The sequence below is a fragment of the Dermacentor andersoni genome, chromosome 3 (genome assembly GCF_023375885.2).
Source record: "Dermacentor andersoni chromosome 3, qqDerAnde1_hic_scaffold, whole genome shotgun sequence".
NCBI lineage: Eukaryota > Metazoa > Arthropoda > Arachnida > Ixodida > Ixodidae > Dermacentor > Dermacentor andersoni.
In genome coordinates, this window is record NC_092816.1 from 237,815,357 (window position 1) to 237,838,926 (window position 23,570).

Sequence of the window (23,570 nt, forward strand, 5' to 3'; positions counted from 1 at the left end):
CTCCAGCATTATTATTTCCGTCGGCACTGAAACACCCGCTGACGTAGAAGGCGTCATCGAGGGCGACCAACATCTACTACTCGACCGTGAAATTTGCGTCGCAAGAGGGATCGCTCGACTCCACGGAGGGCAAGTGGAAGTTATGCTAACCAACTTCAGCCAAGAGTTCAAGCACATCAACAAGGGCACGACAATCGCATACATCGAGGAAATTGTGGAAACCAGCAATGCCTTTGTCCTCTCGGATTCAGCCGCATCTACCCCGATGAGCATTGTCCCCGAACCAGACTTCGACGTGAATCCAAGTCTTCCTTTGAGTAAGCAGCAACAGATCAGAAGTCTTCTCCGACGATACAAAGACTGCTTTTCGACGTCATCGAGGATTCGACAAACACCAGTTGCAAAGCATCGCATAATAACCGAAGAGAGCGCTCGACCACTCAGCCAGAGCCCTTACCGAGTATCGACGCGAGAACGTGAAGCTATTAGGCAACAAGTCGACGAAATGCTGCGCGACGACATCATCCAGCCGTCGAAAAGCCCGTGGGCCTCTCCTGTAGTCCTGGTAAAGAAAAAGGACGGAACCCTACGCTTCTGCGTCGATTATCGTCGACTGAACAAGATCACGAAGAAGGATGTGTACCCCCTTCCACGGATAGACGACGCATTGGATCGGCTCTGCAACGCTAAATACTTCTCGTCGATGGACCTCAAGTCTGGCTACTGGCAAATAGAAGTCGACGAGAGAGATCGCGAAAAGACTGCCTTCATCACGCCAGACGGCCTCTACGAGTTCAAGGTAATGCCATTCGGCCTGTGCTCGGCGCCTGCAACGTTTCAGCGCGTCATGGACACGGTGTTAGCCGGACTGAAGTGGCAGATGTGCCTTGTTTACTTGGATGACGTCGTTGTCTTCGCCGGAAATTTCGGCGATCACCTTAGGCGGCTTGCGACAGTGTTAGAAGCCATCAGGTCATCAGGGCTCACTCTCAAGCCGGAAAAGTGCTGTTTCGCTTACGATGAGCTTTTGTTCCTAGGCCACGTGATCAGCAAATCAGGAGTACGCCCCGACCCACAGAAGACAGCTGCCATCGCAAAGTTCCCGCAGCCAACCGACAAGAAGGCAGTGCGCAGATTCCTTGGCATGTGTGCCTACTATAGGCGCTTTGTCAAGGACTTTTCACGCATCGCTGAGCCGCTGACAAAGCTAACTAAATGTGACGTCGAGTTCAAGTGGGAAACGCCGCAGGCCGACGCATTTCAAGAACTCAAACGACGCATGCAGTCGCCGCCCGTACTTGCGCACTTCGACGAGCACGCCGATACCGAAATACACACTGACGCCAGTAGCCTAGGCCTCGGTGCCGTCTTAGTCCAGAGAAAAGATGGACATGAACACGTGATAGCTTACGCTAGCCGGTCGTTGTCAAAAGCGGAAGGCAATTATTCTACAACCGAAAAGGAATGCCTCGCCATCATTTGGGCTAAAGCGAAATTTCGCCCTTACCTCTATGGCAGGCCATTCAAAGTGGTCAGCGACCATCACGCGTTGTGTTGGCTAGCTAACTTAAAGGACCCTTCAGGACGGCTGGCGCGGTGGAGCCTCAGACTACAAGAATACGACATCACTGTAACATACAAGTCCGGAAGAAAACACTCAGATGCCGATTGCCTATCACGCGCCCCCATTGACCCACCGCCGCAAGATGACGACGACGACGACGCCTTCCTTGGCATAATAAGCGTGGAAGACTTCGCCGAACAACAACGAGGGGACCCGGAGCTAAAAGCCCTAGTCGAGTATTTAGAAGGGCACACCGACGTTGTCCCTAGGGCATTTAAGCGTGGATTATCTTCGTTCACGCTTCAAAACAACCTACTCGTGAAGAAGAACTTCTCACCAGTCCGCGCCAGCTACCTTCTTGTTGTACCGTCAGCGCTGCGTCCAGAGATACTGCACGCCCTACACGACGATCTAACCGCTGGGCACCTCGGATTCTCCCGGACGCTGTCAAGAATACAGGAAAGGTATTACTGGCCCCGTCTGACCGCCGACGTCGCCCGTTACGTCAAGACATGCCGAGATTGTCAACGACGCAAGACACCACCAACAAGGCCAGCAGGATTACTACTGCCGATCGAACCTCCTCGCCGACCATTCCAGCAGATTCGGATGGATTTGTTGGGGCCGTTTCCGATGTCAACATCCGGGAATAAGTGGATCGTCGTGGCGACGGACTATCTCACCCGCTTTGCTGAAACTAAAGCTCTACCAAAAGGCAGCGCAGCCGAAGTGGCGAAATTTTTCGTCGAAAACATCCTGCTGCGACATGGTGCCCCAGAAGTCCTCATCACCGACAGAGGAACGGCTTTTACAACAGAGCTCACCCAAGCCATTCTGCAGTACTGCCAGACAAGCCACAGGAGGACAACTGCCTACCATCCGCAGACGAATGGTCTCACGGAGCGCCTGAACAAGACCCTCGCCGACATGCTAGCAATGTACGTCGACGTCGAACACAAGACGTGGGACGCGCTCCTGCCGTACGTAACCTTTGCGTACAACACGGCGGTGCAAGAAACAACACAGATCACGCCGTTCAAGCTGGTCTACGGCAGGAACCCGACAACGACGCTTGACGCCATGCTGCCGCACGTAACTGACGAAGAGAATGTTGACGCCGCTAGCTATCTCCAGCGCGCCGAAGAAGCCCGACAGCTCGCCCGCCTGCGAATCAAGAGCCAGCAGAGGACCGACAGCCGACACTACAACCTCCGACGACGCTTCGTCGAGTACCAGCCTGGCGACCGTGTTTGGGTCTGGACCCCGATACACCGACGAGGACTCAGTGAGAAACTACTCCGACGCTATTTCGGAACCTACAAGGTCATCCGACGTATTGGCGCTCTGGACTATGAGGTCGTGCCAGACGGCATTTCGCATTCACAGCGGCGCCGCGCACGATCTGAAGTGGTCCACGTGGTGCGCCTTAAACCCTTTTACGGACGCTGACGAACTTCGTCATTTTTGTTCTTTTCTTTGCTACGAGTGCTTTTGTTTATTAACTTCGTTTGTTTGCAGCATCGGGTCGATGCTTTTTAAGAGGGGGGTATTGACACGTGTACTTATCTTTATCGGGCGACCACGTTTCGCCGCTTAACAACTGTAATCGCACAGCGGCGGACGCGCCTGCATGTATCCGACGTTTCTGGAAAGTTATCGATGCTTCTACCCGGCTGTCTGTTGTCGCCGAACCTCGTGTTATCTGATGTCATCGCGTAACGCGAATGGTGTAGAACTTGGTGGAAGGCACGCGGGTCCAAACGATTAGTCTGGAACATTCGACGACTGCTCTATAAAAGCCGACGCGCTTGACCCGCTGATCAGATTTTTCGACGATCGCCGACAGTGTTCGCCGCTATCGTTGTGCTATAAGTGTAGCCTGTTTTTGTGGGCACAGGTTCGCCCAATAAAAGTTAGTTTTGTTCATCACAGTATTGCTACTGTGTTCTTGAACGTCACCACTACGTGACAATATGCATCCCCAGCGCAACTTAGAAAGAAGGAAGGCCAGAGCGGTGGCACTCCTACGCCGCGCAACAGAACTCCCTGGCGGCAGGTGCTTCGTTGACGCGGCCCAGTATGGCAACAGCAACAATTTCACCGTAGTGTCAATCAACCACAGGGGTTCGACCATTAACGCCGCTTCGGTACGAAGCACGTCATCGCGTGCGGCCGAACAAGTGGACATTGCCTTGGCCCTCCTGGACGATGGACATGCCAATATCTTTAGCGACTCCAGGGCAGCCATTCGCGCCTTCAGCGTTGGCGCCGTGTGTAAGGAAGCCTGTCGCATCCTCGACGGCAAAAGCATCGCCACCCACACTCTCACGTAGTTCCCCGCTCACATGGGATCCATCATGGGAGGCCCCACAAACCTCAACCAGCTGGCCCACTCCAAGGCGCGAGGTCTCGCTTTCCGCGACCATGGAGAACTCCAACGCCGGCCCGCCGTGGCGGAGAACAGAGATCAACCGACCACATACAACGAAATTGCGCAGCACTTCTATCTCGGCAGGAAAGACTTTCCCCTTCCACACAAGAAGTTAAATAGAGCGCAGGCATTGACCCTCAGATTACTGCAAACAGGCTCATATCCCAACCCGGCTTTATTCCACAAAATTTATCCAGACACCTATGCCACTAGTTCTTGCAGGCACTGCAATGACATCGCCAGCCTAGACCATATGCTCTGGCGTTGCCCCTCGTTACGAGGCACAGAACAAAGCAATGAGGACAAGTGGTTCTCCGCTATCAAGAGCCCCGATGCCGGGGCGCAACTATGGGCTGTCCAGAGGGCCTACGATGCGGCGGTCGGGCCAGGCCTGACTGTCCCAACGTGGGAGTGGCCCGCAGCGCGCTGAGTCGCGTACCTCAGGACCTTATTAAAGTTTTGCATCCATCCATCCATCCAACTGAAAATAAAGATCAGTTGGAAGTCAGCGCTTGTCTTCGTCGTTCTTTTAGTCCCTCTACCTACGTACGCGCTGTAAGTGATGTTTGTAATGGAATACCAACTAGCACGTACCCAAACCCTGCTTCAGTATATCTTAGGTCCAAATGCAACCCGTATCAGATATTAAGCTGATAGGACGGATGACCCGCATCGGCCATGTATATGTTCGCTCTGCCCTTTCTTTGTCGGCGTTCCAAGCGCTTGCATATTGCTTCTCCTCCCGCTCTCCCGTGGGCCGATCCCGAAGATAGTGCGGTAACCGGGCGGACGCGTGCAGCAGCTGAAGCAGGCTTCAAGGACTCCGCGAAATTACAAAAATGCCGGACGGGGTTTAATATGTTGGGTCCAAATACAACCCGTATCAGATAACAAGCTGATAAGGACGGATACTACATTTTGGCCCGCGTCGGCCATGTCTACGTTCGCACCGCTCTCTTTGTCGGCGTTCCAAGCGCTTGCGTATCTCCTTTCTTTCCGCTCTCCCGTGGTGGCGGTCCCGTCGAAACCTCGCCCGCGTCTCTACTACTCTCCGGCTCCTCGGGGCGGCGGTCCCATCGTGCACGAGAATGTAATAGTCATCACGGTACATCGAGTCCGTACCTATGTTCAAAGTTCTATGTCACCTCTGTGTCGTATGCTAAGCAGCTTCGCTAGCCATCCACTTCCCCAGAGTGGAATGGCTCATGATTTTTTTTTTCTCTTTTATCTGATAATTTAGTATCACGCATGCTCTGTGAAAGAAAAACATGCATTTACTAGACTATCCAAGAACAGCTGTTTTTCCTGCCGGCAGGAAAGTGTTAATATGCGGTGGTGCCGTTGCTAGTTTTCGGCGAAGAAAGCACAACCGTCTATAAACGCCTTTTGGTACGTGTCTTTAATGTGTGTGTCCCATTTCAACGTCTGCGTTACTGTTACTCCCAAGTATTTATGTGATTCCGTTCGTGCAACAGCTGATCCCACGATGTTATAAGCCAAGTCTAATATTTTTTGCGTATTATCAACATTCAAGCAGTCTTGCTTGCATGTCAGCGGAGTTAAAAACCTTATTTAAGCACCATGAAGGCGCGATTGACGGGACAAAGTAAGGCGAGACAGACCGGACAAGTGCTACAGTACGGCGAAGCGCAATAGACGCATCTCTGTTCTGCAGCGCTTGTCCATCACCCATATGTATTACCAACTCTTCTGAATTAGCTATTCCCTCACTTTCACAGTCATCTTCGATGGTTTCTACATACTATTTTACTACACAGATTTATGGCCATTGGTAAATCTGGGATGGAGCGCAGGAATTGTTTCTGACGAAAAATATGGCATATTCCGCATTCCTTGCTGCTTGCATGTTCCACAATAAAACCGATTGCTAGTCAGTTTTATATCGTATTTTCTAACAAATAATGGGAAATCATGAGAATCATAATGACATAACGAGTAAATTAGAGTTCTTCCCTCTTGCTCCTTCGGGAGTTTTCCGGGAGCCCGGACAACGCCGGTTCCCTCTTCGCCTCGCAGAGGCATGATCTTGATTATATAAACACCGTTCTCTAGTTAGAACACGCAAAGGCAAATGCACGTCCAGCCGAAGGCTGTGACTGGAAAACATAAAAGTAGTATCTATAGCACGTTGTTTTCTTCGACCGAACTGCTGCTCACTGAATTCAGTTTATTCGATCCCGACCAAATATCCCGGCCGTCGTCTATGCATTTCTATGGGCCGAAACTATCGCTATTTCGATCCTAAAGTAGGCTTACTGTATAAGCTCCCTTTAGGGAGGAGCCTATGCAGTAACTATATCGTATTTACTTGCATAATGATCACATTCGCATAATGATCGCAACCCTGAATTTAGTCGTCGAAATTCGATTTTTTTCTTTCCCACGTAATGACCGCACCTCGAACTCGCCGCAGCGATATGTCATGTGCCAAGTCTAGCTGATGATGATCCAGCTTAACATCTGTCGAATGCTGCGCAAACGACTCTTCAAAACTTACCAAGGGGACTGCAAGCACCAAACAGATTCTTAAGCAGATGCCCCATTTCATTCCCTTCATCACTTTCTGCATTTCAAGAAAAAAAAAGATCTACATCCAAACTAGCCTTGGCTTGATTATTTGTTGGCTTTATAATGGTTGCCAGTTAAACGATCTAATTCATTACTGACATGGAAGAAACTGTTTCAATGCACGTAATGCACTCCTTAGAAAAAAGCCGCGTTCGGCTTGCTCCGTGAGCCGCCATTTTTGTTTTGATGTCCCGCACTGGCACAGCGGACGCCGCCTGTTGGTTGACGTGTTGTCATCCTGCAGCAAACGCGTTCTGACGCGTTTCCACGGACTTGGCGTTTTCGCCATTTGGCAAGGTGGCAGTATGCTTTGCGATTGTCTGTGTTGGTGCCGTTTCACCATGGGACGGTATGCGAGTTTTATGGCCGCATTTAAGGTTAAGGCTGTCGACTACGCGCTTGAGCACGCCAACCGTGCTGCCGGCAGGCAATTCGGCACCTATGAAATCCGAATACGGTACTGGAAAAATCAGCGTGAGCAGCTGATGGTTACTGACAGAACGCACAGAGCTTTCCGCAGGCTCAAAACTGGCAAGTTCCCTCACGTTGAGGAGGCGGTCCTTGAATACAGGAGGGACCTGCACAAAGATGGTTGTGCAGTATCGTTGGAAATGGTACAGACACAGGCGCATGGAATTGCCAGGAAGCTGGGAATCGTCGTAAAGGACTTCCGCGCTAGCTCCGGTTGGACGACTCGTTTCATGCGACGAAATGGAATGTCGCTGAGGCGGCGGACGTTGTTGCGCCAGCGGCTCCCATACGCGTATGTAGAAAAGGTGATAGACTTTCATCGCTTCCTCACGAGGATCCGCGAGAAGAATGGCTTGTCGCAAATAGGAAACGCCGCCCTAACTCCTTCGACATGCCCCGAAACACAACAGTCACCGAGAAGGGTGCTCGGGTGTCCTCGTGAAGACATCTGGTGCAGAGAAGCTGCGATGCACCGTAATGCTTGCAGAGACGGCAGACGGGCGGAAGCTTCTACCATACGTCGTACTGAAACGGAAGACTATTCCGAAGGGAAGCTTTGCCCGTGGAATCCACGTCCTCGGTCAAGTAAAATGGTAGATGAGTGGATGACGGCAGAAGATATGGTTGATTAGATCATGACTGTTTGGGGACGAAGCCCAGGAGCGCTGCCCTCGCTTCTTGTGTTAGACAGTTTCCGAGGCCATCTTGTCAACAGCATTCGTGCTGAGCTTAAGGAGCTACGCACGGACATTAGTCATCCCTTAGAGTCTCGCATCGCTGCTACAGCCTCTTGGCGTGTCATATAACAAACCGTTCAAGGTCAGTGCTCGAAGACTGTACGCAGAGTGGATGGCAGCAGGTGAACATCACTTGACGCCAAGCGGCAAGATCAGAAGACCGTCCGTGGGCGTGCTTTGCTCCTAGATCGTCTAAGCGTGGAACGGTATTTCCTACAAGGTCAAGAGTTTTAAGGCCGGCATATCCAACGCGCTGGACGGGACAGAAGACGGCTTTCTGTGGGGCTGCGAAGATGCCCCCAGCGACGACACTGCCGGATCCGACATTGAAGCTTACAGCGATGAGTGTGAAGATTTAGACTAGGAATAAAATAAGGCGCCCTTTATTCCATTACAAAAATAAAATAAAAGGACAATGTACCATTCATGTAGTGCCTACGTAATGTGTACGTTTATTACAAAGGTAAGCCTTACTCAACCTTTATTTTTGGTTATGTTTACGACAGCTATCGTAAGACTTCTGGCCCGCAACTTGCCCTTTTGAGTCTTCGGTGTTCAAATTTTTTTTCGCGGAATATTTTCGCTGTAATGATCCCACCCTTAAATTTGCGTCAATATTTTTTGGAAAGATAGGTGCGGTCATTATGCGAGTAGACACGGTACTACGGTGACCCAGCGGCGACACCATTTAGTGGCAGCGTCGTGGCGGAGCTTAGGGGACAGTGAATACACTAAACGCACGTCATCTCCCATCGAAAACGCCTATTTTGGCAAGGCCTAGGATATTCAAGCAATAAGCGCAACTCACTATTTTCTGATTGCGTGATTTACCTGATATTGACACGTGCCTTTTCTTTCTCCAAGAAAATTGAACCCAAGTTCTATGTATGATGCAATGTACTGCGAATCCAAAACCGCTTTCGCGCTAGTCATGTGCTTTACCGCCTAACACGAAAAAATTGCAACGAAGCTGGCTTTACGAAACCGTGCGGCGATGCTAAGACAGTAGCACCTTGTTGACACGACCCCATGACGTATGAGTTCCCTGCGCTAACGTTTGCGATTGAGAACACAAAAATGGCCCAATATAGTCACGCTTCTTTCTTAACCGGTTTATATGTTCCCGGAGAACACGATCTTTCGGCACCAGCACTCAGTACATCACCAAACTGCGATCGTAGATGCGTTTTCTGGCCACTACATCTCATGCACACAAGATTAGGCAACAAGCACTCACAATAGATATCGTTAGCTGCCGCCGTAGCAGCTTCCCCGCAATACTTGCCCGCCTACACCGGCGCGCACTCAGCTTCCTATTACGGTACCAGCCAATAGAGAATTTTCGATCAAGAGGCGCAACAGTACCCAAGCGTTGGACGACGGTAACCACCGGCGGTACGAAAAAACGTGCGCAGCTTGCACTAGTGGTGCAAGGCTGGAGCCAGCAGCGGAGCTTGTGATCACCTAGCTGTTACGTGCCTTGCCTAAGTTGCTTATAGGTTTTCCTAGGTTATGCTAGGTTTTGCGAAGTTGTTGATAGGCTTGGCTAAGTCGTTTCTAGGTTTTGTGAGGTTATGGCAGGCTTGGCTGAGTTTGTAGGTTTTGCGAGGTTACGCTAGCTTTTGCTAAGTGGTCTCGGCGGGCTTGACGCTGGAACTTTTCGAGCAGTCGCAGGGCGGGATCGCTTTCTCGGCGACATCGAGCGTTCAGGCACCGACTCTCGCGTTCCCCGGACTGAAACTCGGGATCCTCGACTAGGCGTCGCCTCTTCTCAGCCGCAGCTTCGGCGCGATGTTCCTGATCAGCTCAGCGGCGATGCATCGCTTCTCGCTTGGCGGTACAGAGCTCTTCCTCGTAAGCCGCATCTTCGAGCGTCCGCACTTTCTTCGGTCTTCCCATGGCAGCAGCACATACGCCCGGAGTCGAGGAGACCGGAGGTGTGTCGCCGCGCCGGCTGTTCCGAGCTTTTACTCGCGTGTGACGTAACGACTCCGCCCTACGCCCGTGGGGTGACAGGAGGTTCCATGGCTCGGTGCTCTCGTAGGTGGTTGCTAGGCAACGCAGGCGGCCCACAGCTGGGCTGTGTTTTCTGGTAACGCTCCACGGCGGAGCTAAAGCTTAAATAGCTCCGCTGTTAAAAAACTTAAAGCGCGCCCAATAGAACGCGAAGGGGCCACAATGGAGTTTGCGTCCCACAGCGCTTGGGTGTGGCTTGCGTGCCTTCACTTATAAGGAAGGTTAAGCTCGGGCCCAACTCCGACGCGGCCTATTCAACTACATGTAAAACGCAAAAACGTTTTTTGAGATAACCCCTGGACCGAATTTATTGAAATGTGTTGCGTTTGAGAGATAGAGTTAAATTATAGTGACTGTTGGAAGCGAAATTCCGATTTAGGGCATGAATTTTGTTAAGATCTTAAAACATTCGAAAGTGAGAAAATATATATATAAGCACGAAGTTTAGAAATTATTAGCAATGAATCAAGAACAGGTGTCGCAGTTCTGCAAACGGCATCAACTAGACCATTGAAAGCGGACAAATTTGATATGTCATTTGATAGCTTACGTGAATTTGTTGCATTGTGTACAAGGCTTCTGCAAAATCTTATTTACACATTACTAAATTTCTTGAGATTCATGCGTAACACATTGATTTTGTCCGCTTTAAATGTAATATTAGATGCAATTCACATAATCATGATATCGCTTTTCATTGCTGAGATACAAAGTTGTAAACTTGAGTTTCGTTTCCTGATTTTTTATTTTGCCACTTTATATTAAAAAAAATTATGACATAAATGAGATATTCGAAACCAACAGTCACTAGAATTTAAGTTTTCCTTTTAAATGCAGCAGACCTCGTCAAATTCGGTGCAGTGGTTGCCGAGAAAAACGAATTCTGCTTTTACATGCACTTAGTCAGGAGCACACGAGCTAAAGCTTCCTCTTTAAGGCCAAACTCTTAAGATTACGTATCAAGGTCCACTGTGAGGTACACAAAATATCACGTAACCCAAGAAACGCCAGACGCGAACCAAAGAATGTCCTCCCGTGTATAACAAATTATTATTGATTAGCAAAGTTAATGGTTGATTAGTCATTGGATAAAAGTGCAGTAAGGTGGATAAACCTGTATTAAGGATGATTCACGTGGATTAGGGTGGATAAAGGAGGATTCAGATGAACTAAAGAGCTTTAAGGTCGAAAAGGGTGGATTAAGGTGCATTAGAGTGGATAAAGGAGGATTAAGATGGAGTAAGGTGAATTACAGTAGACTTTCCAAGGCTTTCGTCTTCGTGTCTCTTAGGTGATCGCCAAGGACACCAGGCAATTTGTTTTAGTGACTTCGAATCGCAAATTTTTTGGTTAGTACGTTTTTCTCGCGTTTTCCCCCAGAACGTATCAACGATTGAAGTTTCACTGTATACATTTGCCCACTTTTCGTGCTAAACAAGCGGGCGCCCATTAGATTTCTGCTTTGTTTAGGAGCTGCAATCCTATTTCTACGTTAGTTTCCTACTTTGGACACGTAGAAAATGGGCATGCGTTTGATTCGAGGGCGTGCAAGAATTGGGAAAGTACTGCGAAGAGTATCAGCGGTGCGTTCTGGCGTATTTTTTGACATCGTTTAATTCGACCAACCGGTTAGTTCAATCTATTTCGTCGGTCCCGTCAGGGTCGAAGTAATGGAAGTTGACTGTAACCCTTTAAATTCAGGTACTGCATTCGCTGCACCCCCAATGCTTATTGTTTCAAATCAATATACCCAGGGAAACTTGGCGGTAAAAGCAAAATTATAATCCTAAGAAAGTTCTTTCGCTAATATTTTAGACTATATGACAGAAGGACAATGCAATTTATTATAAGACTAAAGCATGCCGATGAATTGGAATAAAATTCATCTACTCTATGCACAGTACCTTGATTCATGTTAACTAATTTACTTCACAATTTTTTTTTTTCAGTTTTTTATTCTATGGCTCTTGACACCGCCCCTTTGTTGCTAGTCTGGGCCCCTTGCGAAAAAGCTTGGCCTACTAGTGGACACATTATTAGAACACTTCCCTTTACCATAGGGTACCACACTAGATATGACCCACACACTGCAACTGAGATCACATAATGGCTGATGACACTGATGCAGGAATTGTGACTTTTGCAGATAATGTGCACCCAGGGCAGCACCATTCGCATGTATGCCCACTGCATTTCGGCTCTCATATACACTATTCGCCACATGGGCCAAACACTCAAATGTTGCATTTAACCTCACACACATACCACATCCTTGGGAATGAACTAAGAGAAAAGAATCGGACACATGATGTCTTCTTCTGGAAAGACTGCATATAGTAACTACAGTCAAGGGAATAAACAGCCCAGCAAGAATGACTACAGACAAGTATTCTGCAGCAACATGCCTGGTTAGCACTTACCAGGAGCAGAAAGGTGCATCCCAATGCAGCCAGCTGAGAAGAGGCCGTGCACAGGTGAAGCGCAGTGCGACCATCCACGTCTTGCATCAACGCATTCGCACCCTGCAAGGAAACTACACTTAAGGGGGTATACAGGGCTGGAAGGTAAACTCTTCAACTAACACGCGAATTTCAACAAAATTCGGCAACAGGCTTTATCTTTTTGTCGCTAAAGCATGTTACCAGCTCGACTGCCTTAGCGGAAAATGAAAAAAAAAATTCATGAGCCTCTCAACTCTGTGAAGGCAGATGACCAGCGAAGCTGATCCGATCGACGTTGAACTTCGGAAGATGCGCGGGCACATGCGGGTACACTTAACCGTTCGTCGTCGAGAAACGTGGAACCGCAGGGCCTCTCTGTTCACGCGTTGCACTGAACCGAGGTACGTTACCTTTTATCAGCGCCTCCTTACACGTGCCGAAGACTCGAAACTCCCGAACGCTCTCGGCGAGAAAGCACCGCGTCAGCACATCCCCCGCCTTTTGCCGTCGCTCTTCCTACCGTATGCCGCTGATTTCCGAGAGGTCGTCATCGAGCCACAGGCGATCACATATTACGCAGCTTGATCCTAAGTTGCGATCGAGAAAGACTCTTTGGGACCATTGGTAGGCGTCGTCGAATCCCGGCACCGTGCCCTCGTGGCGTGGACATCTCTTTGAGCATTATCGGTGTCGCTATATGCGTCGTCGGCTCTTGCTCGCCGCTTACGCACTACATCGCGGGTACACTTTTCTTCTCGGGGCTCCGGGTTGGCACGACGTCGACGGTCTCTCACTCGCCGCTGCTCTCACTGTCATTCCTCGCAGATGCACTACTCTTCAGGTGTATATATCACGCGTGGCCTTCCGATAGCAAAGGTGGAGCGAAATGCTACCGAAAATTCCCCTTGGTCTCCTTATCAGATGCACACTACGTCCCGCACTACGTCATACAGTCACAGAGAGACAGCTGCAACGGAGCGCCCTTTTAGACACAGGTAGCCGTTAAACCTAGCTTCGACGCGAGCGGCGATATGCGTTTTCTTTTGTTGTTGGCTCTTTCACTCTCACTTTTTAGGGGAGAGTTTCTCCACGCGAACGCTATAAAATTCCCGATCCTAACCATAGACAGCTTCGCTGTAAAAAAAAACTTGGAGGACGCTTAAGCTTCGCCTTCAAGAGTGGAACGCGGTAGCGTTATCGAACCCCGTTCGCACCGCCCACTCATTCGCTCGGAATGCTCTTGAGTCCCACAAAGACGAGACGTGCGCCTGAGCAAGCGGAATGAACCAAAGAACTCGGTGTCTCGGAGGAAGAAACGTTCTGCGCGAGCCAAACGCGGTGATCGGCACGGACAGCCGGGCCGCGACGCGCCATGAAGGCGGACGCGATCATCCATAGGGCTGACGCCTCGATGGGATCGTGCTCTATCTCGCTTGGGAGCACCACGCAGACGCATGACTCCTCAACAGCAGCACAGCACACATCTCAGGGGACGCTTTCCCGCCAAACGCGCTGCGGCGCAACCATCACGTCAGATTAGCAGGATGCGTTGTTGGGCAAGTTGGTTCATTGTATTAGGAAACATTGATTGCGCTTTCTAGACAATCACATGTAAGAAGACAGGACAGGCGCAAACTAACAACTGAGGTTTATTCCAGAAAAAAAAACACTTATATATCAGACCATACCAGCGCAGGCGCATCAGGGTATCTGCAGCATAACCGAAGAACAACCCAAAATCAGAAAAAACCAAAGGCGTGGCTCACCTAAACATACTATCAAGAAAACGTGCCTCCCTATTGTAAAGTATGACTCATGTGTCACTGATACATGCTTGTCCCTTCTTTTTTATATAATATGACTCAAGAAGTTCACGTGCTTTTTCATTATTGCACTTGCGCAGGATCTTAACTTGGTTGAGCAGAGGCCTGCATTTATGTTCTAAGCAGTGCATGGGTAAATGACGTTGCTCCCGGTTTATAATTGATCTTTCATGTTCTCGGATCCGCACGTTCAAACATCGGCCCGTCTGGCCTATGCAGGTTTTGCCGCATGTCAGGGGAATCTGATAAACAACGCCAACTTGGCAATCTAAATAGGGGTTCTTGTGTTTCACGCCGCAGCCACCTTGCTTCTTTCTGGCGTGAAGTCTCCCAATGCGGGCGCAAAGGCGACTCAGCTTGCAGGGAGCCGAGAAAACGAGTGGGACACCATGCTTGGTTGCTATCTTCTTCAGATTATGTGCAGTTCTGTGAACATATGGAATTACAACTGGCTTTGACGCTTTGTTGGCAACATCAGAGTTTACTTTCTGGGGCGATTTTAGCCTCTTTTCGAGCGTTTCAACCACTGCCAGCACAACCACATCAGGGAAGCCAGCCTCTTTCAGCCTGGAAATTTGCATGTCGAAGCTAGCCTGCATGGCATGCGTACATGACTTCTTCAAAGATTGCTCAATAATCTATTTAGCAATGGCCCTTTTGGTGATTTTAGAGTGAGCTGAATCATATGGTAATAATTGTTTTTGTGTGCGAGGGCAGAAACAGCTACAAACGTGCTCTTTTCCAAAGGTAAGTTTGAGGTCAAGGAACTGCAGAGTGTTATTGACAGGGAGCTCATTTGTAAAGGTTAGACCTAAGGCATTATTCTCAAAGAGATTTAAAATGTCTGCAATGGCATCGTCATACATACAATCATTTCGTGTTTTCAGCAGCACAAGAAAATCGTCAACATACCTAAAAACGTGTGCTACTTTGTCTTTGTCAAGTACACCATACACGGTGCGGTCAATACTCAATACAAGATACAGGATACAATAGTCAATACAAGAAGACAGGATTGCGCCTGTCCTGTCTTCTTACATGTGATTGTCTAGAAAGCGCAATCAATGTTTCCTATTATCATCACGTCAGAGGCGTCCCGCATCGGACGCTGAACCTAGGAATCGCGCTGTGAGCAGGAGGAGCCGCGTCGCCTAAACACGAGGGTTCGATTGACACACGCTGGAAGTTGGAAGGGGAGAGGGCGAGAAAACTTATTAAACGCAAGGGTATTGGGGCATCCTCGCACCGGTCCCCGTACGGTTCCAATGCGCTCAAACGAGACGAAGGGGAGAAGCGGGCGAGTGGCGCGCCAACTGTCGGGGCAGCGCCGTATATTGCGAGGAGGGGGTCTTCTGTGTTTGCGGCAAGATGGCTCTGCGTGTGCGCCAAGCGCAGTAGAAATGTAGCGGAAACGTACTTCACTACGAGTTTAACTGCGACTTCAGTAATTTACATGCTCATAATTACCGATATACACCGCAGTATAACTTTCTACAGCACGTTTCTAAGGCAACTCCGCATTCACTAGAGGCGCTTTTGTCCCGCTTTGAAGCATCGAACTCATGGATGAGTGGTAGCGTCTCCGTCTCAAACTACGGAGACCCTGGTTCGATTGCCTCCCAACCCATCTTGCAAGTTTTTATTTATGAATTGCCTTCAGCCATTTTTCGCTCACGGCCAACGCCGACGACACCAGCTTTTCTGCGACACGAGCTCCTCAAAGCTGTCGCGTTAAAAATCACGCAGAAACTCCTCTGGGAGTTGTCTAATTATGCGTAAGCATTGTGCCACTTGCTCATCTCCACGCAACCCGGTGTCATTATCAATGTTATGAAACTTGATCCGACCAGTATAGGCTACAGCGCTGCGGAGACACGCACTGCTGCGGAAGGCAGCACAAGGTGAATCGATAACGGAAGCAAAGCGCTGATGGCATTCTGATCATTATAAGCTGCTATTACTCGTTAGTACGCTACCCAACTCCGTCAAACCATTAGAGAGGTTTAGTTGTCCGCTATTCGGGTAAAAGCAGGCGGACGTAAATTTTCGCCACTGCGCTAATCGTGTTGCTGCCAAAAACTTACTCCGGCTGCAAAGCAAAATAAGCTTTTTTTGTCTGAGCTCTGCACCACCAGGTGGCTGCACCATGCAGGCGCTCTAGAGTCACTGGAAAGAAATTCAGAGTACCGCATTCGCTTTCCCCGCGCCACCGACACGTTCATTGGCCCAACCGTACCACGTGACTTTGGGGTGTCATATACCTTCCAAGCGCCGGGCGGGCCGGCTGAGTTAGAGCGCAGGCAGCGGAGGTTCCCTACGTCTTTTTTTGTGTGTTCCGATTGTCGCGCTCGCATTTGACTGCAAGGAAATCATGCGTGGCTGCTGCGCCTTTGGATGCAGCGACCGAACCGAGTCTGGAAAGACTTTTTATTCGATTCCAACCGGGAAAAATGACCGAGAGCGTCGTTCTACGTGGTTACACAGAATCGGCCGAGAGAACTTCAAGCCAGAAAAACCACCCGCGTGTGCGAGGTATAAGTACACCTTGTTTGTACTTTTCGGCACTGTTTTAGAATATATTTAAGCGAAGTGCACGCCGTGTTAGCGATGCTACGAAAATAGGAGTTCATTGCAGGGATCGTTCGCGTCTTGCACGCTTGACGCGGGTACACGTGTACGCGTTTGTTGCTCAACACATGTGGTTATTCCGTGGTCGTGGCACGAGAAGGCACACTTGCCGCGCGAGAATTGCGCGTCCTTACGTGCACCAGGTACTCGCATTTTTTCTCCGCGCACGTGAGCGCGCTGTCGCCTCGAGTCACTCGACCCATATCGCACTTGTTTTTCGCAGACCGTGACGATTCCAGTCAGTAAAAACACGGTCAGTGCATGTCGTGCGTCCACATAACGGCCGCTTTCTGTGCAGTTGTGTTGGCACTGGTAGAAAGAGAAATGGGTCAAATGTTAGCCATCCTTGAAGCTGCGTGTTTGCGGCCACATGCGCGTTTACATCTCAACTGAGCTATTTTAATTGTCTCCGTGCGTAAACTTCTAAACCTTTATAACGTATTCTTCGTCTCTTTAGTTGGGTCTTTCAACTTATTATTACAGCTATCTTCCATGCTTTTCTTGTTTCACATGTCTGAAACGGCTCCATTCAAAAAAAGCCCTATGAGCCTCCTTGGGCAGCCCAGCGTTAGGGTGACCAGCATCACACTTCTAACCATACCGCAAACATTTGCAGGACCACTTTTGTGCTGAAGACTTTGAGAAGCCTAGAGTGGATGGGCATTCCACTTCTGCTTTGCTCATTTATACATACGCATGTTGAGGTTGAAACCAACGGCCAGGTGATATTCACAACACATGCTTCAAATTTTGAGCTTGCAAGCCGAGCACATGCAATGAACTGAAGTCAGCATACATATTCACGCGTGCGTCTATTCTTCTATGCAGACAACCAAGATAGGGACATTAACGGATTTCGTCAAGTGGGTCAGTGGGATTCGGCGAGGACGAAGAAGACGTGTCTCTGGCCTGTTCTGTATTTGAACAAGCTGTCCTACAGCTCTTGAACGTCTCCCTGTATACAGTCCGCGTTGTACTGCGACACTGGTGGAGGTGCGGGGTACTGACCGCGCCTGATGCTCGGGAGTCCTTCTGGGAGTCGTTCCTCTAGCCCGGACGCGTTAACACCAGTTTCAACATCCGTGCATCGCTTTAGTCGTCGACTGCTAGGCCTTGCCCCGGAGTTCTCCCTTCTTCAACCACCTCTCTCTAGGAGCTCCACACATCTCGCAATGGCCGAAACCAGCCCAACGCAAGCACCCCAAAGCAGCCGGTTTTCCAGTCCACAGCAAGTAACCGTTCTGCATCCTCTGGTTCCCGATCGCTATCGTGGAGCAGTCTTCGAAGACATTGAAGACTGGCTTGACAAATATGAACGCGTCGCACAGGTTAATCAGTGGACTGAGCAGCAAAAGCTCTCCCACGTCTATTTCGCCCTTGACGACAGCGCCCGTACTTGGTACGAAAACCGCGAAGCTAGCCTAACGTCATGGAATGACTTTCGTCAGAAAATCACAGATACTTTTGAGAATGCCGACCGTCGCGACCGTGCCCAGCAGATGGAGCTACGCGTACAACAACCTAATGAGTCGGTAACAATATTCGCCGAGGACATGGCCCGCCTCTTTCGTAGAGCCGACCCGAACATGACTGACGAAAGAAAGTTGCAATACCTCATGCGAGGTGTAAAAGAGAAGTTGTTCGCGGGACTTGTGCGGAATCCACCAGTCACCGTCACCGACTTTATCAAAGAGGCTACGGCTATTGAGCGGGCCCTTCATCAGAGATGCAGACAGTACGATCGACTGTCCACCAGCACCACAAGCAATGCCGCCGCACTGACTGGCGAGTATCAGAACCCCTTGCGAGAATTGATCAGAGAACTCGTCAGAGAAGAAATTCAAAAAATTCTGACACCGACAGTGGATAGACCTGTAGCGTCAATCGCCGAAGTGGTGCGTGACGAAATCAGGCAGGTGTTACCGGCAGCCGATCTGCAAGATCCCCAGCGTCCCATGACCTACGCAGCCGCTGTCCGATGTCCACCACCCGTTACAACCACACCGCCGTACCACCAGCCTCCGACAGTCGCTCCTTGGTCGCCGCCGCAAAAGGGGGCTTCGAGGCGCGCACCCGTCACGCAGCTACAGTCATACCACCAGCCGCCGTTCACAGCGCCTTGTCCAACGCTGCAAACCGACACTACGGGACGGCCGCAATTTCGGAGAACCGACGCATGGCGCACCGTCGATAGGCGCCCACTCTGTTTTCACTGCGGAGGCGTCGGCCACATTTCGCGTCATTGCTGGCATCGCGACACATCATTTCGACCTTTTCGTCCGTGGTCCTATGGTCGACGTGCAACTGACGACACCATGCTACGTCGCGACGAAACTGCTTTTCAGGGACCTCCAATAGCGCACCCGAATGACGAATCTGTGCCGCATGTTCAGTCCGATTTCGGCCGTCGGTCGCGCTCGCCAACCCCTCCACGTCAGATGCCTTCCCCTACTGGACGTACTTTTGCTGACCTCCGAGGACGAAGGTCGCCCAGGCCACGCCGGGGAAACTGAAGGCGGCGACCTCTGGGGGTAAGGTTGCAGGCCCACCACAAGACAATAAAAAGCCCCCGACACTCTCACCGCAGAACGACGTGAAGCCGATAAACCCCGACACCGAAGAAATGGTGAGCGCCGACATTGATGTTTTGGTGCATGGACAGCCGGTGACAGCGTTAGTCGACACTGGTGCCGACTTCTCTATAATGAGTCAGGAACTCGTCCTCCGTCTGAAGAAAGTAAAGACGCCATGGACGGGACCCCACATAAGGACGGCAGGCGGGCAATTACTGATGCCTATTGGAAGATGTACTGGTAGAATTAGCATCCGGGATTCTTCTTTCGTGGCCACTTTCATCGTTCTTCCTGTGTGCTGTAAGGATTTGATTATTGGAATGGATTTCCTTAAAGAATACGGCGCCGTAATTAACATTCCGGACCGCATGGTGACGTTTTATAAGAGCCCTGGTTTAGTCCATTGCTTATCGCCGCAACGCAACTCCTTTTGTCTAGCAGAAGACGACGCCGTCATCCCACCTCGATCATGCACCCTTGTTACGGTGGCATGTGACACACCGTTTCATTGCGAGGCAGTTGCCGACCAAATAACCACGTTGTTGCTTACTCACGGTATCTCGGTCGCACGAGGAATCGTAAATGTCACCGACGGGCGCACTAACTTGTTACTAACCAATTTTAGCACAGAGCGACGGTACCTTCCAAAGGGCACGGCTGTGGCTTATTTTGATGGTGTTGCGGATGTTCGAGGCTGCTGTTCGCTACTCAAAGAAGCACCTACGCAAGGCCCAGCTTCTGCACTCGACGTCAGCACTGCTTTGTCGCAGCACGAACGAGAGCGGCTTCTCACGCTATTGTCGAAGTTCAATGACTGCTTTGCGTCGACGTCCAGCGTCGGACGGACGCCTCTGACGAAGCATCGGATAATTACAGAGGATACGGCAAGACCAATTCACCAAAATCCTTATCGTGTGGCTCCCAGAGAACGTGAAGCCATACAACAAGTGACAAAAATGCTGGAAGACGACGTGATTCAACCATCAACGAGTCCGTGGGCATCTCCTGTAGTTCTAGTTCAGAAAAAAGACGGCAGCTTGCGTTTCTGCGTGGACTACCGAAAACTAAATCGAGTGACAAAGAAAGACGTGTACCCGCTTCCCCGTATAGATGATTCACTCGACAGGCTTCGTCACGCGCGTTACTTCTCTTCAATGGACTTAAAAAGCGGATATTTGCAAATCTAGGTAGATCCGAGAGACCATGAAAAAACTGCTTTTGTGACGCCAGACGGCCTATACGAATTTAAAGTCTTGCCTTTCGGCTTGTGCTCTGCCCCTGCTACATTCCAACGCCTCATGGACACTGTGCTTTCGGGTCTGAAGTGTGAAACATGCTTAGTGTACCCGGACGACGTCATCGTGTTCTACGCAACTTTTGAAGAACACCTCCAACGGCTTGAAGCGGTTCTGCAGTCCATCCGGTCCGCCGGCCTCACCCTGAAGCCGGAAAGTGCCACTTTGGCTTCGGGGAACTACAGTTCCTCGGTCACGTCGTCAGCCACGCAGGTGTTCGCCCAGATCCTGAGAAAATTGCGGCCGTAGCACAGTTTCTAGTACCAACCGATAAAAAGGCTGTCAGGCGCTTTCTGGGCCTCTGTGCCTATTACCGCCGGTTTATTGCGGACTTTGCTCGCATTGCGTCGCCGTTAACTCGCCTGACGAGAGACGACGTTGCTTTTTTATGGGGCGACAAAGAGCAAGGTGCATTCACTGACTTGCGGGAACGTTTCCAGACACCTCCAGTGCTTGCTCACTTTGATGAGACCACTCCTACATTGCTCCACACTGATGCCAGCAATGTTGGCTTGGGAGCTGTTCTTGTGCAGTGGCAGGAGGGCACAGAAAGAGTACTTGCCTATGCAAGCAGAACACTCTCATGCACAGAGGCCAATTACTCCACAACTGAGAAAGAATGCCTCGCCGTGGTATGGGCGGTTATGAAATTTCGCCCATATTTGTATGGCCGCCACTTCACAGTTGTCAGCGACCACCATTCACTATGTTGGTTGACAAACCTTAAAGATCCTTCTGGACGACTGGCGCATTGGAGCCTAAGGCTGCAAGAGTTTGACATGACTGTCAAGTACAAGTCGGGGAAACGACACACGGATGCTGACTGCCTGTCTCGATCGCCGATAGAGTCGTCTGCTCCACCCGAAGAAGACTCGGCATTTCTTTGTGTCCTGGACACATCCACCATCGCCAAACAACAACGGGACGACCCTGAGTTGATTTAGCTCATCAATTACTTAGAGGGCAGATCGGCGAAACCGCCTAGAGTTTTCGCAAGAGGCCTGTTGTCGTTTTGTTTGCGGGCCAAAGTCCTCTACGAAAGAACTTTTCTTCGACCGGGTCCCCCTATCTGCTCGTCATTCCTGCAGCTCTTCGTACGGAAGTACTTCAAGCCTGTCACAATGAGGTGACTTCTGGTCACTTAGGCTACACGAGAACGTTGGCCAGAGTGAAGCAGAGGTACTACTGGCCGAGACTTAACACCACCGTGAAACATCACGTCCGCACTTAATTGCCTCGACTGCCAGAGGCGCAAGTCGCCTCCGTCAAAACCAGCCGGCCTCCTGCAACCCGTCCAGGTTCCTCGAAGACCATTTGACCAAATAGGAATGGATATATTGGGTCCGCTTCCTACTTCTACTGCCGGGAATCGCTTTGTTATCGTAGCAACCGACTATCTCACACGTTACGCTGAAACAAAGGCAATGCAGAGAAGCACAGCGGAAGAGGTGGCGCGCTTTTTCATTGAGCACATTGTGTTACGACACGGCGCACCAACCGTCGTAATAACAGACCGAGGTACCGCATTCACTGCTGCGCTTTTACATCACGTTTTGCTGCTAAGTGGAACGGCGCATCGGAAATCAACCGCCTACCATCCACAAACCAACTGATTAACAGAACGCCTAAACAAAACAATTGAAGACATGCTCTCCATGTACGTGGATGTTGAACACAAAAATTGGGACGACATCCTACCGTATATCACCTTTGCATATAACAAGGCGAAACAAGAGACGACGCGCATGACTCCGTTCACCCTTGTTCATGGGCGGGATGTACAAACGATGTTGGATGCTATGCTTCCACATGACTTTGACGACACTGACACGGACGCCGTTGTGTTTACGCAACGCGCAGAAGAGGCTCGGCAACTCGCGCGCTTGCGGATCTGCCAGCAGCAAGACTACGACGCCGGGCGCTATGACCTTCACCGTCGAATAGTAATTATGACGTCGGCGACAGAGTGTGGGTGGGATTGGACACCCATACGAAAACGAGGCCTCTCCGAGAAGCTGTTAAGGCGATACTTCGGACCATATCGAGTATTGCGCCGACTCAGTGACGTCACGTACGAGGTCGTCCCCGATAGTCCCAAATGTACGCGGCGCCGCACGCACCGTCCTGAACTTGTGCACGTTGTCCGCATGAAGCCGCATGTGAGCGAATAACTATGCGAGAGACCCTTAATTCCGCAAGTGACACTTCTGGTCTAGCATCGGGACGATGCTCTCTTAAGGGGGGACAAATGACGCGTGCGTCTATTCTTCTATGCAGACGACAACGAAGATAGGGACATTAACGGATTTCGTCTAGTGGGTTAGTGGGATTCGGCGAGGACGAAGAAGACGTGTCTCTGGCCTGTTCTGTATTTGAACAAGTTGTCCTACGGCTCTTGAACGTCTCCCTGTATACAGTCTGCGTTGTACTGCGACAATATTATGTTTTATGTTGAAAAAATGCTATGGTGCATACCTAAATAATGTTGTGTTTGATGCATAACAAGAAATACAAAACAACAGAACACTCATTGGCTTTAGTTTCACTCTGCCACTATGCACGTTACATAAACCGTTCTAAAAGCCCAAGAATTTTATACATCGCCCATGTAACTTAGAAAAAAAAGTGCTGCGTCACGAGCGGGCGTTCCTGCCTTTTTTTTTTACACAGGCAGGAAATCTTGGAAGTCTAAGAAAACAGTCATACATAAGTTGAGGAGAGTAGCCGCTCATGAACGCACTAGACAGCCGCGTTCATAAATCGCAATGTAGCAAATTCTCGCTCATTATCAGTGTACAGAAGTACATATACGTTGCTGTAATCACGCAAATGGCTCATATTGGCCTTCCACATGATTTAGTGCGCAAAATGGTGATCGAAGTTGGTTTTTACACCTGCTGTGCACAGATCGTCTTACGATCACGGCCAAACACCGGTGCGCACACGGCAGTCGCAGTGTGTCGTGCGTATACGGCGGAAGAAGTCGCCCGGCAGAGTCGAGA

The 23,570-nt window shown here is 50.1% G+C and overlaps 1 protein-coding gene and 1 non-coding gene across 14 annotated transcripts in view; both read right to left on the reverse strand.

Annotated features, from left to right (window-relative positions):
- LOC126536996 (uncharacterized) overlaps positions 1-23,570 on the reverse strand; it is a 615,291-nt gene that overhangs the window by 484,090 nt on the left and 107,631 nt on the right. For all 13 annotated transcript variants that reach the window (XM_072287449.1, XM_072287443.1, XM_072287445.1 and 10 more), the window contains one exon: positions 12,229-12,330. In XM_072287449.1, the coding sequence (XP_072143550.1) occupies positions 12,229-12,330 (102 nt within the window). The remainder of the gene's footprint in view (positions 1-12,228; positions 12,331-23,570) is intronic.
- On the reverse strand, positions 4,743-4,931 carry LOC126537072 (U2 spliceosomal RNA). Its single transcript, XR_007600743.1, has one exon. It is a non-coding gene; the product is annotated as a U2 spliceosomal RNA (small nuclear RNA).